Source organism: Anomaloglossus baeobatrachus, chromosome 2, assembly GCF_048569485.1.
Source record: "Anomaloglossus baeobatrachus isolate aAnoBae1 chromosome 2, aAnoBae1.hap1, whole genome shotgun sequence".
Lineage (NCBI taxonomy): Eukaryota > Metazoa > Chordata > Amphibia > Anura > Aromobatidae > Anomaloglossus > Anomaloglossus baeobatrachus.
Window position 1 is genome coordinate 584,891,831 of NC_134354.1, and position 14,830 is coordinate 584,906,660.

The window sequence follows — 14,830 nt, forward strand, 5'->3', positions numbered from 1 at the left end:
CTGCACCAAGCCAGCCTCCATTGCCACATTCAACAAGTTAAGGTCGGTATCATCCAGGCCCAGGGACTAGGTCTTCTATCACCCTGGTCAGCCGGGATATGGCTTCTTTCTTTTCTATTAAAAGTCAGGTTGACTTTTTTGAGAAATCAAAAGTTGGTTCTTTAAGAAACGCTGCTGTTACAGCACAAGTGAGCTTCAGTCAGGTATGGACTCTACAAAGACATGTGAAATTATCTTGTGCAATCTTGTAATCTTGTACCAAGGCCATAGAAACAAGCATGTAGTAACAAGGTTCCCAGCAGAACATTGCACACAGAATCAGTGTCTATGCCATCTTGCCTTCTTCCCACAGTGGCATCTTGTTCCCAGGTAAGTGAAGTACATGTAAAAAAAAAGTAATATTCATAAGCACCAGGCCACCTTCTATTCTTCTATGGTCCAATGCAGATGCTGACATGCCTAGCATGGTCATTCTGACCAGTATGCAGTAATGCAACACAATATTCATCAAACTGTCATGCACTTTGTGTTGTGACACACTGCTATTATAGCAAGCATTAAATGGGTTGTCCACTATTTGGACAACCCCTTCTAATTTCCCATGTGCACCCTCATTAAAACAAAAGCCTATACTCATGTCCTGTGCTGACATGGTTCCAGGTAAGTCATATCTCGCGGTCACAGGGCCCACGTCACATTGTTACGTGGGTAGTGACATACCAGCACCTTATTTGTGTTAACTCCTAAGTGGCTTTGCTGTGTTATATGTACTATGTATTTAGCGTTGGCATTGCATGGTTTTAATTATTTTTAAAAGGTGTGCTTTTTGGTTAATAATAAAATTTGTACTGTTGGTTTATTCAGGTGTTATCAGGTGTACTTTTTTCCTTTTTCGTGATCAAGTGACATTGTTATCACATGGTTATGCACGCCCAGTGACCAATTAGTGCCCGCTTCCTTCTCCTCATCTTTGTACAGTTAAGCAATTAACAGGAAGCGAGCGCTGTGGCTGCCGCTCACTTCCTGTAAATTACTCCTATGTCCAAAGGTGGGGAGAAGTAAGCTGTTGCCGATTGGTCACGGGGCTTGTGTGTCATAATGTCATATGGTCCACGCTTTCCAACATTGCTGGAACCGAGCCGAGACTGGCGTAGAGTATAGGTTTTTTGATTCTTAAGGTGGCTTTACACACTGCTACATCGCAAACGACATTGCTGTAACGTCACCGGTTTTGTGACATAATAGCGACCTCCCCAGCGACATTGCAGTGTGTGAAACACATCAGCGACCTGGCCCATGCTGTGAAGTTGCTGATAGCTACAAATCGTTCAGGACCATTCTTTGGTCCTTTGTTTCCCGCTGTGCAGCATGATCGCTAGAAAGTCTCAGTGTGTAAAGGGGACTTAAATGTGCAGGCAGCAGGAGCCGGCTTCTGCGGACACTGGTAACCACGGTAAACATCAGGTAACCAAGAAGCCCTGTCCTTGGTTACCCGATATTTACCTTCGTTACCAGCCTCCGCCGCTCTGTCAGTGCCAGCTCCTGCTCCTTGCACGTGTCGCAGAGTACACATCGGGTAATTAACCCCATGTGTGCTGTAACTAGGAGAGCAGGGAGCCAGCGCTAAGCAGTGTGCGCTGCTCCCTGCACGTGTAGCTACAGCACACATCGGGTAATTAACCCGATGTGTGCTGTAACTAGGAGAGCAGGGAGCCAGCGCTAAGCAGTGTGCGCTGCTCCCTGCACGTGTAGCTGCGTGCGCTGGTAACCAAGGTAAATATCGGGTTAGTTACCCGATATTTACCTTAGTTACCAAGCGCAGCATCGCTTCAGTGCGTCGCTGCTGGCTGGGGGCTGGTCACTGGTTGCTGGTGACAGCTCACCAGCAACCCGTGTAGCGATGCTCCAGCGATCCCTGCCAGGTCAGATTGCTGGTGGGATCGCTGGAGCGTCTGACTGTGTGACCTCTTACCAGCAACCTCCTAGCAACTTACCAGCGATCCCTATCAGGTTGTATCGTTGTTGGGATCGCTGGTAAGTTGTTTAGTGTGACGGTACCTTTTTGGTGAATAAGAAGGGGTTGCCCAGATAGTGGTCAACCCTCTTAAGTATATCAGCATCTACAGCTATCTAATGTGGGATTCTTGTCACCCAACAGTGCAGAGAATCATTAGAGTGGCTAAGTGAGAAGCCCTTGATCTAGGAAAAGCCTCAGGAGGTCTATGAGCCTCATGACAGCTACTAAGGTTAGATGCTACCCGCCCAATTACATTCTTTCTTGTACATAACCCTCAGAAAGATCATCAACAGAAGATGCTAATAATATACAGCAAGGAACATCACTTCTAGGTAATAGGCTGTGTCCTGGTATGAAATCTATGCAGAATATTTGTGCGAAGGTTACAAGATGTCCTTTATATTAAATCAACATGTCCTTATGTTTCTGGGAGTTTAATATACGTCATTAGCGTCTATAAATATTCAACATTATATAAATTAAAAAAAAATATATAAGAAAAAAAATGTGCAATTCATTTCACTGCCCATGTTCATCTCCCCGCACATACTAATCAGTGAGGGCTTTCTAAGGTGTACGTGTAGGAGAAATCTCTAATGATTAGGCAGTAGATTAGCATACAAAGCAGCAAGCGGCTTTTACTTCAGGGCAAGGAAGTCGCAAGTTCTAAGGTGCCATGTTCCTGATGTATAGATCTAAAAGCAATTCTGGTGGGCTAGTACATTAAATATATCCAGGCACTTAACGCATGTCCATTAATTTACACTTCAAGCATCATTTAAAAGAAAATCTGTGAAAGCAAATTTTGCCTATATTTCACATAAATGGAGGATCAAACGCATTTTAGCAGCTGGTTATTTGAGACGCATTTACAAAGAGCGAACGATTTGTAATTTTACAACCTTTACTGCTGAAATCATTAAGGGAATGATATTGCCATCCTAACAGCAGAGATACATTTTTACGATCATTTGGCTACAGATAAAGGACTTACCTCTAGTACAAGAAAAAAAATCTTGTTCTATGAGTAGCCGCCATACTTTCCGACATGTTCCGTACTTTGAGGTAATTGACGAATCCTCTAAAGAATAGCAGCAGACCTAAAAGAACAAGATCATCCTTAATTGAATAGTTCTGAAATATGAAATTTTCCCGCCTAAATCATAAAAAATAGGGATAGTGTGGTGACCGGTGTGCAGAAGGGAACAAATTGGTGATGCGGATTGTAGGGGGAAAAGAAAAAAAATCTCGGGCAACATCTGAATAATAAGACATCACAGGGAAGGGCACGGTTTTGCTTACTCCACACTAGAAGTAGTACCACTCTATTCTGTGGCAAAGTCTGGTATTGCAGTTTAAAGGGAATCTGTCAGCAGGTTTTTGCTATGTAAGCTGAAGTCAGCATGCTGTAGAGGTAAAAACAAAAATCAACTACGCCTCTCTCATCAGGCTCTGTGCGGTTTACTTAAACAAAAGGCTTTATCACTTGGTGATTATCATTACTAGGTTTAGCTGGCTCAAGCATGGCAGTCCGGCATGCCCCCCTGCTGTGATTGACACCTGTCAATGCACAATCTCTATTAAGAGCCTGGAGTGGGCGAAGGGTAGCTCCCTGGGCTCAGCTACATGACTAAAGCTAAAAATTCAGATTGTGTTAGATTACAGGCTGCAGCCATTCTAAGTGATACATTGTTGGATTCAGGATATCTTTGCCTACATGATGCTGCTCTCCGAGGAGCTAGCAAAAACCTGCTCACAGATTTCCTTTCAACCTCACACACTTACTTCAGACACAATCCACATAAAACAGCGGGAGTGGTGCCTTTTCTGGGGTCACCTAAGCAACTTCTATTTTATAAAAAGCAAACATTTAAGGTTTTTCTGCAAATAAATTTCAAAGACAGGTAATTGCAAAATATTTCAGATATGTATGTTTAGGCTTGCTAGATAGTAATAAGCATGAATTACCGGGATATCACAGAAAGACTCGGCTATTTAAAAAGGTATGTGCACACGATCAGGACATGCCGTGTCCTGGACGAAGCGTGCCGTCTCCTGTGTCGCTGAGAGTGCTCTCTGCAGGAGACCGCAGCTGCCCGTGCCCACGATCAGGGTTCGGGCCGCTGGGGACTTTTGCTGTATTCTCCCAGCGGAGACCACTCGCGTCTCCACAGCATAAATTGACAAGCTGACGCTCAGAAAGCCACGCCCCATGTTTACTTGGTGGAGAAAACAAGCACAGAGGGCATGGGATTTCTATACATCCCATCCACTGTGCTTCTACTGTACAACACAGCGTTTTGAAGGCAGCAAAAACACGCTACAAGCAAAACGCTGCAAAATGTGATCGTGGGCACGTAGCCTTAGAGCCTCTTCCCTAAGATATAATAATCACAATCCTCCCATTACATCAAATTCATTACTGACGCATATTTTCCAAAACCTTGATCTCCTTTTCAACCAACCACACGTCCACAATACTGTATATACCTCACCTATGGATTTGCTCTCTGTCCCTACCCCTAACTTTCTCAAAATACCTTCTAACCAATGTCATACAATAACTCACTTCTCATGGTGCCTAAATCATGGGTTTACCAGATTCACAACTAGGTCACAAAAAGAAGAAAAACAAACCCACATTATTCCCAAAGCTCCCTCAAGCCGTGCACCAGGAGGATGGAAACGTACACCTCGCTCACGGAGCATCTGTACTATGCATTATTGAACAAGCCGCATTTGAGGTCAGGATGATTTTGAGAAGAGCTGATCCTGTGTTAAAAAGACCCGTTTTATTAAACATTCCTTTCATGTTAATGACAGTAGGAAAATGACTTCTTCATGAGCTTTGCTAAAGCCAAGGACGTGTGCCACGGCTCTAATGATGATGATGTGGTCACTAAAAAGCAGCAGTGTGTTAATTAGTTTAATTAGCAAACAGCTTCATCATCTGTCCTTTTATTATGTAATACAGCGACTGCAAAATACACAAGATACATTAAAAGGGAAAAAAACAAAAAACAAAGTAGGCCTACAAGATGTACAATAGGAGCTATTTTTGCAAATTAAAAAGAGCATCTATTTCTAAAAGAAATAGAAATCACTTATTACAACTCCTTATATATCCAACTTCCCAAACCTATAGTAAACATTGAGAGTGGCATGTCCACATGTGCGAGTTCAGCGGCTTCTTTCATTTCCAGTTCTGGCACATTTAAAGGGAATCTGTCACAAGGTCTTTGATCCCCCATCTGAGAGCAGCATGAAGTAGAGACAGAGACCCTGATTCTAGCATTGTGTCACTTAAGCTGGTGTCACACTAAACGACAGCGACAACGACGTCGCTGTTACGTCACCATTTTCGGTGACGTAACAGCGACCTTGTAAGTCGCTGTTATGATCGCTGCTTAGCTGTCAAACACAGCAGAAGCAGCGATCATAAGGTCGCTGTGCTACATGTTCAGAGAGCAGGGAGCCGCGCTTAGCGCTGGCTCCTTGCTCTCCTGCAGCACACATCGGGTTAATTAACCCGATGTGTGCTGCAGCTACATGTCACAGTTCAGAGAGCAGGGAGCCGCGCTTAGCGCTGGCTCCTTGCTCTCCTGCAGCACACATCGGGTTAATTAACCCGATGTGTGCTGCAGCTACATGTCACAGTGCAGAGAGCAGGGAGCCGCGCGCACTGCTTAGCGCTGGCTCCTTGCTCTCCTTGCTACAGTATACATCGGGTTAATTACCCGATGCGTACTGCAGCCACATGTCACAGTGCAGGAGCCGGCACTGGCAGCAAGAGCGGAGGCTGGTAACCAGCGTAAACATCGGGTAACCAGGGAAAGGTCTTCCCTTGGTTACCCGATGTTTACGCTGGTTACAGCTTACCGCAGCTGCCAGTGCCGGCTCCTGATCGCTTCATTTCGTCGCTCTCTCGCTGTCACACACAGCGATGTGTGTGTCACAGCGGGAGAGTGACGACCAAAAAATGAAGCTGGACATTCAGCAACGACCGGCGACCTCACAGCAGGGGCCAGGTCGTTGCTGGATGTCACACACAGCGACAGCGACGGGACGTCGCTGCAACGTCACAGAAAATGGTGACGTAGCAGCGACGTCGTTGTCGTCGTCGTTATGTGTGACACCAGCTTTACTTGTTGTCATTTTGATAAGATCTAAGTTTTATCTGCTGCAGATCTAGCCGTTATACAGAGTTATATGTATGCTGGACTACCTGGCAGCACACCAAGTACCGTATTTTTTGGACTATAAGACACACCGGACTATAATACCCTGGTGTTAGAGGAGGAAAATAGGAAAATAAAATTTTAAGCAAAAAAATGTGGTCATGACACACTGTTCTGGGGCGAGGATCTGCTGCATGTCTCCAAATTCTCTACTAAAGGTACCCCATCCTGGTAATGATCCTCCTGCCTTGTATATTATCCCCATCCTTGTATATATCTCCCCCATCATATAAAAATATTAAAGGGAACCTGTCATCAGAAATTTAGCTTGAAACCTAAAAGTTTCCCCCTCTGCAGCTCCTGGGCTGCATTCTAGCAAGGTTCCTGTACTTTTTGTGGCCCCTTTTAAAATAAATTAAATACTTTATAAACTTTACCTTTTGCTACGTAAATTTTGTAAATCGTCCATGGGGGCGGGCTATCTGCTGACCGTTGCTGTTCCTCCAGCACATTGATGCCGTCCCCCCACGCTCCATTTCATCCATCAGGACGCCGCCCACTGCGCCCGAGGTGCCGCCCACGCCAGGATCGCTGGTGACGTGTGTCACAAGCACGAGATTATGGGCAGCGCTGTGATTGCATCGCAAGTGCCCGCCCATAATCTCGTGGACGCGCTTTCCCCCACTGCCTCCAGCATTCTGCGCAAGCGCTCGCCGGCCAAATGACCTGACGTCACCTCCTTCCCATCTTACCCTGCAGCAGGGCAAGATGGGAAATAGGTGACGTCGGGTCATCTGGCCAGCAAGCGCTTGCGCAGAACGCTGGAGGAAGAGGGGAAAGTGCGGTCACGAGGTTATGGACGGCACTTGCTGATGACACTCACAGCGCCGCCCATAACCTTGTGCCTGCGCAAAACGTCACCAGCGGTCACATGGTCACACAGTGCACAGTACCGCTACAGTCGCACAGCGCATGCGCGGGACCACGGGTGCCCAGGGGCGGCGTCCTGACATATGAAATTCAGCATTGGGGGGTGGCGTAAATCTGCTGGAGGAACAGCAACGGTCAGCAGAGAGCCCGCCCCCATGGACGATTTACAAAATTTACATAGCAAAAGGTACAAGTTTATAAAGTATTTAATTTGGTTTAAAAGAGGCCACAAAAAGTACAGGAACCTTGCTAGAATGCAGCCCAGGAGCTGCAGAGGGGGAAGCTTTTAGGTTTCAAGCTAAATTTCTGATGACAGGTTCCCTTTAACGTTTAGGCTATGTGCACATGCTGAGTTTTCTGGATGCAGTTTTGGTCTCAAACTGCATGAATTTCTTCCCCAGCAAAGTCTATGAGATTTCATTTTTGCTGTCCTGCACATTAGGCTCATAACATATTCACTCCTTCCCTGCTCACCGGTGGCTGTGATTGGTTGCAGGCAGACCCGCCCCCAAGCTAAGTGACAGCTGTCTGACTACAGACAATCACAGATGCCCGGTAGCCGGGTCTATATCATACAGTAAATTAAATAAATAAAAAAAAAAACAACGTGCGGTCCCCCCCAATTTTGATACCAGCCAAGATAAAGTTTCACAGCTAGGGGCTGGTATTCTCAGACTGGGAAGACCTACGTTATTGGGAGCCCCCCAAGCCTAAAAATATCAGCCAGCAGCTGCCCAGAATTGCTGCATCCATTAGATGCAACAGTCCCGGGACCTGATTTCCCTGATGCGATGGCAATCGAGGTAATAAGGAGTTAATGGCAGCAGCCCATATCTGCCACTAAGGCTAAGTTCACATTTCCGTTGATTTGTATCAGTCACATGCGTCGCTTGACGCATGTGACTGATGCGCTGTTCAACGCTGTACAACGGATGACAAAGAACAGAATTCTTTGTCGGATTCCGTTGTGTGCGGGGGGCGGAGTTCGGGGGCAGAGCTGAGCGGGGGGCGGGGCCAGGCGCTGAGGATGTCAGTGGAAGTGCTGCGGTCTGCATGGCTGGGGACAGGTGAGTGTATCTGTGAGTGAGTGTGTGTATGTGCATGTATGTATGTATGTATGTGTGTGCACATGCAAAGTGCGGGAGGGGGCGGAGCCAAGCGGGGGGCGGGGCCAGGCGCTGAGGATGTCAGTAGAAGTGCTGCGGTCTGCATGGCTGGGGACAGGTGAGTGTATGTGTGAGTGAGTGTGTGTATGTGCATGTATGTATGTATGTATGTATGTGTGTGTGTGTGTGTGTGCACATGCAAAGTGCGGGAGGGGGCGGAGCCGAGCAGGGGGCGGGGCCTGACGAGGGTGTCAGTGGCAGTGCTTGTCTGCATGGCTGGGGACAGGTGTGTGTGTGTGTGTGTGTATGTACATACATGTGCGGAGTGCGGGAGGGGGCGGGGCCGAGCGGGGAAGTGTCGGCCTCCCTGCACACGTAACCAGCCTAAATATCGGGTAACAGCAAAGCACCCGATGTTTACCTTGGTTACCCGATATTTACCTTGGTTACGGGCCTACACCGCTTAGCGCTGGCTCCTTGCACCGTAACCAGGGTAAATATCGGGTAACCAACCAAAGCTGGTGACGTGTGCAGGGAGCCAGAGAGCATGCGCAGCGAAATCCGACGGATCTCGCTGCTCAAAAAACGTTACATGCTGCGTTCCTCCCGCCCGGCGGTCAGTCGTTCCACGACTGATCAGTCGGGCGGAGGGTGCAACGCAGCATCATCAGTCACAATCCGCTGCTCATACATGTCTATGGGAACAACGGAATCCGCTAAACGGATTCCGCTGTTTACAAGAGCAGCGGATTGTGACTGATAGATTTTAGCGGAAATGTGAACTTAGCCTAAATCCTACCTTAGTAATGGCAGCATCTATGAGACACCCCCCTCATCACTAAGCTGTAAGTGAAAGTAAATAAACACAATCACCCAAAAAATCCTTTATTTGAAATAAAAACACAAAAAGCTCCGTTTTTCACCACTTTATTAACCCCTAAAAAAGCCCTGCAGGTCAGAGTAATCCACACGAGGTCCCATGACGCATCCAGCTCTGCTACATCTGACAATCACAGCGAGTGGCCATAGAGCACGACCGCTCTATGTGAAGGTCAGGCCGCAAGTGAAGTGAGCCGCGCGGGATCAGTGATGACTTCAGCTGTCACCGCACATCCCCTGACAAAAGGCACCGCTGATCTCACTTCAGCCGCGGCCTGATATGCAGTCACAAGTGGAGGACTCCCGAGTTATACTCACCTTTGCTTGCTCCATGCAGCATTGCTCGTCTTCCTGTCTGTGCCGCTGACCTGTGTAGAGCCGTGCGCACAGCGATGATGTCATCGCTGTGCGCACCGCTCTCCATACACATCAGCGGGCAGGCAGATAGGAGGTCATCGCGATGCTGCAGGGAATGATGGCCGGTGAGTATACTTATTCACTGCCCCCGCGCTGATGATGATACGCAGGGGGCAGTGAATATAGCCACACATGATCACTCCAGGCTGTAGTTGCCAGGGATGATCACGCGGGCAGGCTGTCAATTATGCGCGCACCCCCGCCCATCTTCCCACCCTCCTCTCAGCGCCGGCTACAGGGCTGAGAGATAGGCGTCGGGATGCAGTGCATATGAAATGAGGCTAATGAGCAGGCCCAAGTGGCCACGTTAGGTGCTGCTACAGCCTGCTCCTGCCTCTAATGACCCGCTCCACCATCACCGCACCCCCCTTCACCCACTCCACCACCACCGCAGACATTGGACTAAGACTCACACCCCACTTTCCCCCAAACTGTTTGGGGGAAAAAGTGTGTCTCAGTCCAAAAAATACGGTAATCCTCTAATGATAATCTGCTACTGATTAACCAGTGATTTTAACAAAATCACACTAAGCAGCCCAGTAAGTGACAAATCGCTGGAATCAGGGTCTCTGCCCCTACGTTATGCTACTCTCAGATCGACAATTGCCCCTTTCCCAGTCCATCTCTTCAAGATGGAATCAATTTTAGGTGTTCTGGCAACAGTAACCAATTTACTCACTTTTCCAATCAGATTTCCAGCATGTCCCTCTTGCAGACTATCTCTTATTGCCAGCTGCAGCGTGTGCACAACACAGCGCATGCGATGAATATGAAAGTGTTTTGAAGCAGCTTCAACAAGATCATAAAAGTATCATTTTGCTGTTCTTCTGTTGTAATATCTGTTTGTTCCTCAGTTACATGAACAGCACTGTGGCTCCATCTCAAACAAACTGAATCCTAAATTTTCTTCTAGCTGTTGTTCATTACTCTCATTCATTAGTTTAATTGTACTTCTGTTTGAAGCATTGTTTTGTGAGGATCCGTTTTTGGGCTCAAAAACGGATCCTCACAAAAGAATGTGCATGTCAGTTTGTGTGGCATTTTTCTAATCTGCTTTTGCTATTGAAAACATTATGAGCTCAAAAACCTTTCAGGTGATGCGGTGTTTTTAAAAAGCTGATCTGCTTTTGCAGCTTAAAAACGTATCCTCAAAAAAACGCAGCAAAAATGCTGTGTGTGAATGTAACCTTAGATCAGGAATAGAACAGACATTTATAGGCAATTTCATAACTTTCCCAAATTCCTATGAAAAAATATTCAGCACATTCTGCATTGAACTACTGTACCTGATTAATTATACATTTTAGGAGTCGGTCTATTTTAAACCGACTCCCACTCCACAGCCCTGATAATAATGGCAAGTTTGTAACTCTGGTCTGTGATTCTACATCCGCTGAGAGGAGTCTGGAAAAATACAGACCACATGAAAGTTGAATGCATAGGGAAGTAAGCCTGGAAAACCAAATGTTGCAAAATATTTAATGATACCAAATTCTAAATATTTTAGGCTCAAATACAAGCAATTTACTAAAATAAGTAAATAATTAATCAATTAATCATCTCCATAGGTGGAAAACTTTTAAAATAAGTTAGATCTTACAAATCTGGGTTGGAAAGAAAAATATCACTATTACAGCTTCCATATTGGTTGTCCCCAACTGTCCTCGATCCTGAAAAGGTAAATCTGCTCGACGGAGAACTCAGTAAAACATGGGTGACAACCAGATGTACCAAGAAAGACAAATGGTAGCAAATAGAAAAAGAGGAATAACATTTTTAAAAAGTAGCTAAGAAACTTAAGGATTTCTAATTACTAGTGGAGTCTTGATTTTGGAGATGAGAACTCTTGAGATCCCCAGGGTGTTTAACATGGTAAACAGCCATTACCATGACAAGAAGAGTGCTGGCGGCCATTCTTTATTGAGATGCAGATGGCACTGGTTTATAGTGGGAGTAAAAGAATGAAGAGGATCCTTTCCTTTTATCCTAATGACCGTGGAGGAGATTAGAAACAGGTGCTGGTCAGACAGCAGATTACTGAGGTTAATACAATATTTCCCTAGTCATCACGACGTGGCGACGAGAGGTTTGTAAGAAGTAATCTTGTTAAATGCGAAGGATTGAGAACTACTATTACCCTGGTAAATATTCCACAATATATTTTCGGAGTGAAGCTGATACAACGGATGTGCTGTGATCTGGAAGCATGAAGGCTTTTGCTATGCCTGGCTGAGCACGGCATAATGTCCTATGTATTTCAAAGAACAGTTTCCTGAGTAGCAGACACACCACAGCCTTAGGGGCCGGTAGCGCTCCTGCATTCCCATGAATGCTGTTTTTTTGGTTTCAACAATGTAGGAGCCGTAAAAAAGAAAAAAAAAAGGCTAAACTAAAATACAGGCATGCTGCAAGCAATATATGTCATACAGGAGTGTAGCCATCTAAAACCCCCTCATTTGGACTTGATATTGCCTATCAAATGTGTTTGGCCTGCAGCGTTTTGTATAATACATTAGCTGCTTTCCCTAACGAAGCAAACGCTACATGCTATATGGCTTCTAAAGTAGCAACCACCGGTAGGAACCACCAATTATTAATATCAGTGTCTGGAGTGATCGCAGCTACTTGAATGACCCATTATAGAAGCTGTACACATCGGACATCCTTCTCCAGCCAAATGGTTCATTGCGGAGGGTTACCACTGTCAGACATCACCAATGTGCTCACATGTTGACGTCACATAGCATTTCTGTAGGGTTTTTTTTGACAATTCTGAAATTAACTAAATCTTTTCTTAACAGGAGGTACCTGTTTAAGAACGAAATGACGGTTTTCGTCAAATGCCAAAGCCAAGGACATGTCACGTCGAATGATAATCTGGTCACTAAAAAGGTACTATAGTGTGTTAATTAGGTTTAGAGCATAATGCAGCTTCATTATCAGTTCTTCTATTATGGAATACATTGGCAGCAAAACACACAGGATAATGGCGGTTTTTAAATTTATTGGCTACATAATGTACATTTTTATATCAGGGTGTTCAGCTCCCTAGACCTCTAACTACAGGAGTTTACCATAAAAAGCTCCGCCGCCTGACAGGCAAGCCCCCCTGTCCGCCTGACAGGCAAGCCCCCCCCCGTCCGCCTGACAGGCAAGCCCCCCCCTGTCCGCCTGACAGGCAAGCCCCCCCCTGTCCGCCTGACTGGGTACACCTGGTTATTAGTAGCGCTCTTCAGACACATGAAGAAGGGATAAGAGGAGAAGAGGGGCAAAGCCTTAGTACTGCAGCATTAATAAAGATTTACTGTTGTGTTACTTAAAACGGTTATGGGGTCAATATATGGAGGGGTTTTCATCGTTTTCTTACCTAAAACACCTTCAAACATTTTAAAACATTTCTCAACAACAAGAAATTTGCAACTTTCGGCGTTTTTATTCCAATATCCTCTGGCTCTGGGAAGAGCAGAGGAGGGGTATGGTGTGGGCAAAGCCACCCAACAAATTCCTGAAATGTTGTGATGTACCTAAAAGCCAGAAATTTTATTGGAGTAAAAATTCTGGGTGTGGCGCTAGCCAGTCGTTATTCACTAAATGTTGTGCGCCTCTTAACGATTGATATGCATAATACTCCAGCATACCCATCAATGAAACAGCTGTGCACAACACCAGTGTTAATTAGGCCTAAGGCTCCAATTCTTAGTTTTTTTAAATGACTTTTCTTTATTGTCTTGTGGTATACGTTGTCATCTTCGCACAAAGATTAATGAATATTGTGCAAAATCAAAAAGATGCTGACTTTCATTTTTCCTTGACCATTTTTGCACCTTCTTAGAGCAAGAAGTCGTATAATCTTTTAAAATGTGTCCCTTAGCAAAAATTGGAATTAGACAGCTTTTTACGACACTAGGGTACTGGTGTACAACTGAGTATTAAAAAAAATTGCAACCAAAAAAAGTTGCAAAATAATTAATTAGGCTGAGACATCTGGAGATGGAAAACCAGGCACAAATTAAAGAATGACTAAGGCGCAACCATAAAAGTCACTGCTAGAAAAAAGGCACAAAGACAATGATGAATCATTGTGGTGTTTTTTTTAGAAATAATACGGTGGTAGTTATGGGATTTTCTGGCATCATTGCGTCCCATATGTAGGTGTTGAACAGTATCTGAGCGCAGGGAGATAACTTCAGGTACAGACACTAGAATCGCCTGGACAAGAGAACTTGGCACTCAGGAAGTTTGCAAAGTAAATTTTCGATTTTTTTATGCAATCTGAAATACATGACATTCTAGTCATGAACTGTGACCTTCTTCATGGACTGCATAGGATAGATATATTGAGAAGAAAGAATATAGTGCTAACAGATAAGTGGAAGTCCAGCTGTGGAAGGAGTGCTGACTGTATAGCATAGCTTTTTCTGACATACAGTCGGCACTCCTTCCACAGCTGGATGTTCGCTTATTGACAGCACCACTCCAGTGTTTTTTTTTTCTTTTTCTTGCACAGGAGTGGTCCTTTAAATCTAAGTCCCCTGCCCCTAGAATTATACGTAGCCTCTGGTGTCGCTCTGGTCCCGCGGCGTCATTTTGTGAATAACTTCTCACTTGCCGGAGGTCAGAAGTTACGTCACAAGCTTCCAATGCAACTCAATGAGAGGCAGAACCAGGTCAAAACAAGGCTTTCATAGACCTGTATTGAATTGTGACCTCCGGCACACACCATGAAACACTGGAGCTGCCGAAAGTCACAAATCACAGGAGACCAACCGCAATAGTGGTGGAAACAGAAGATGCCAGAGGGCAAGAATAAGACAGAGGGCAGGGGACTTAGATTTAAAGCACCACTCCAGTGCTGAAATAAAAAAATAAATAAAAAAAAAAAAATACTGGAGTGGTGATTCAAGGTTTTTTCTATGGCAATATTGCTTTTCCAGCTGTTTTAGATAGTTATAAAATGCAACTTTTACAAAATGTTGCATTCTTTGGCACCAAAGTACTTTTTCCCACTTGATGTAAAGTTTCTGGAGGAGTTTTGAGTTTGGCGCATTTTTGAGACTTTTTAAAGAATTTGTCATTTTTGGGGTCATAGTTAGAAAAGCAGTCTGTGCACTGTAGGGAGAAAACTGACTAGTCTAGTATAACCTGGCCAGTTTCTCCCAACCCTCTCACTATGTACAATGAGGAAGACCTGTCAATCACCTGAGGCCTGGTTGGGAGAAGTCAGCTGGGGACTATGCTGTACAAGTCAGGTCTCTGTTTATAGTCCCTGGCCAGCTTTCAAACTATTTTCTCTTTGAATGTTG

At 45.2% G+C, this 14,830-nt stretch overlaps 1 protein-coding gene across 2 annotated transcripts in view; it reads right to left on the reverse strand.

Annotated features, from left to right (window-relative positions):
- NDFIP2 (Nedd4 family interacting protein 2) overlaps nt 1–14,830 on the reverse strand; it is a 193,789-nt gene that overhangs the window by 13,528 nt on the left and 165,431 nt on the right. For both annotated transcript variants that reach the window (XM_075336768.1, XM_075336769.1), the window contains one exon: nt 3,012–3,117. In XM_075336768.1, coding sequence (XP_075192883.1) covers nt 3,014–3,117 — 104 coding nt within the window. In that variant the 3' untranslated portion in view covers nt 3,012–3,013. The remainder of the gene's footprint in view (nt 1–3,011; nt 3,118–14,830) is intronic.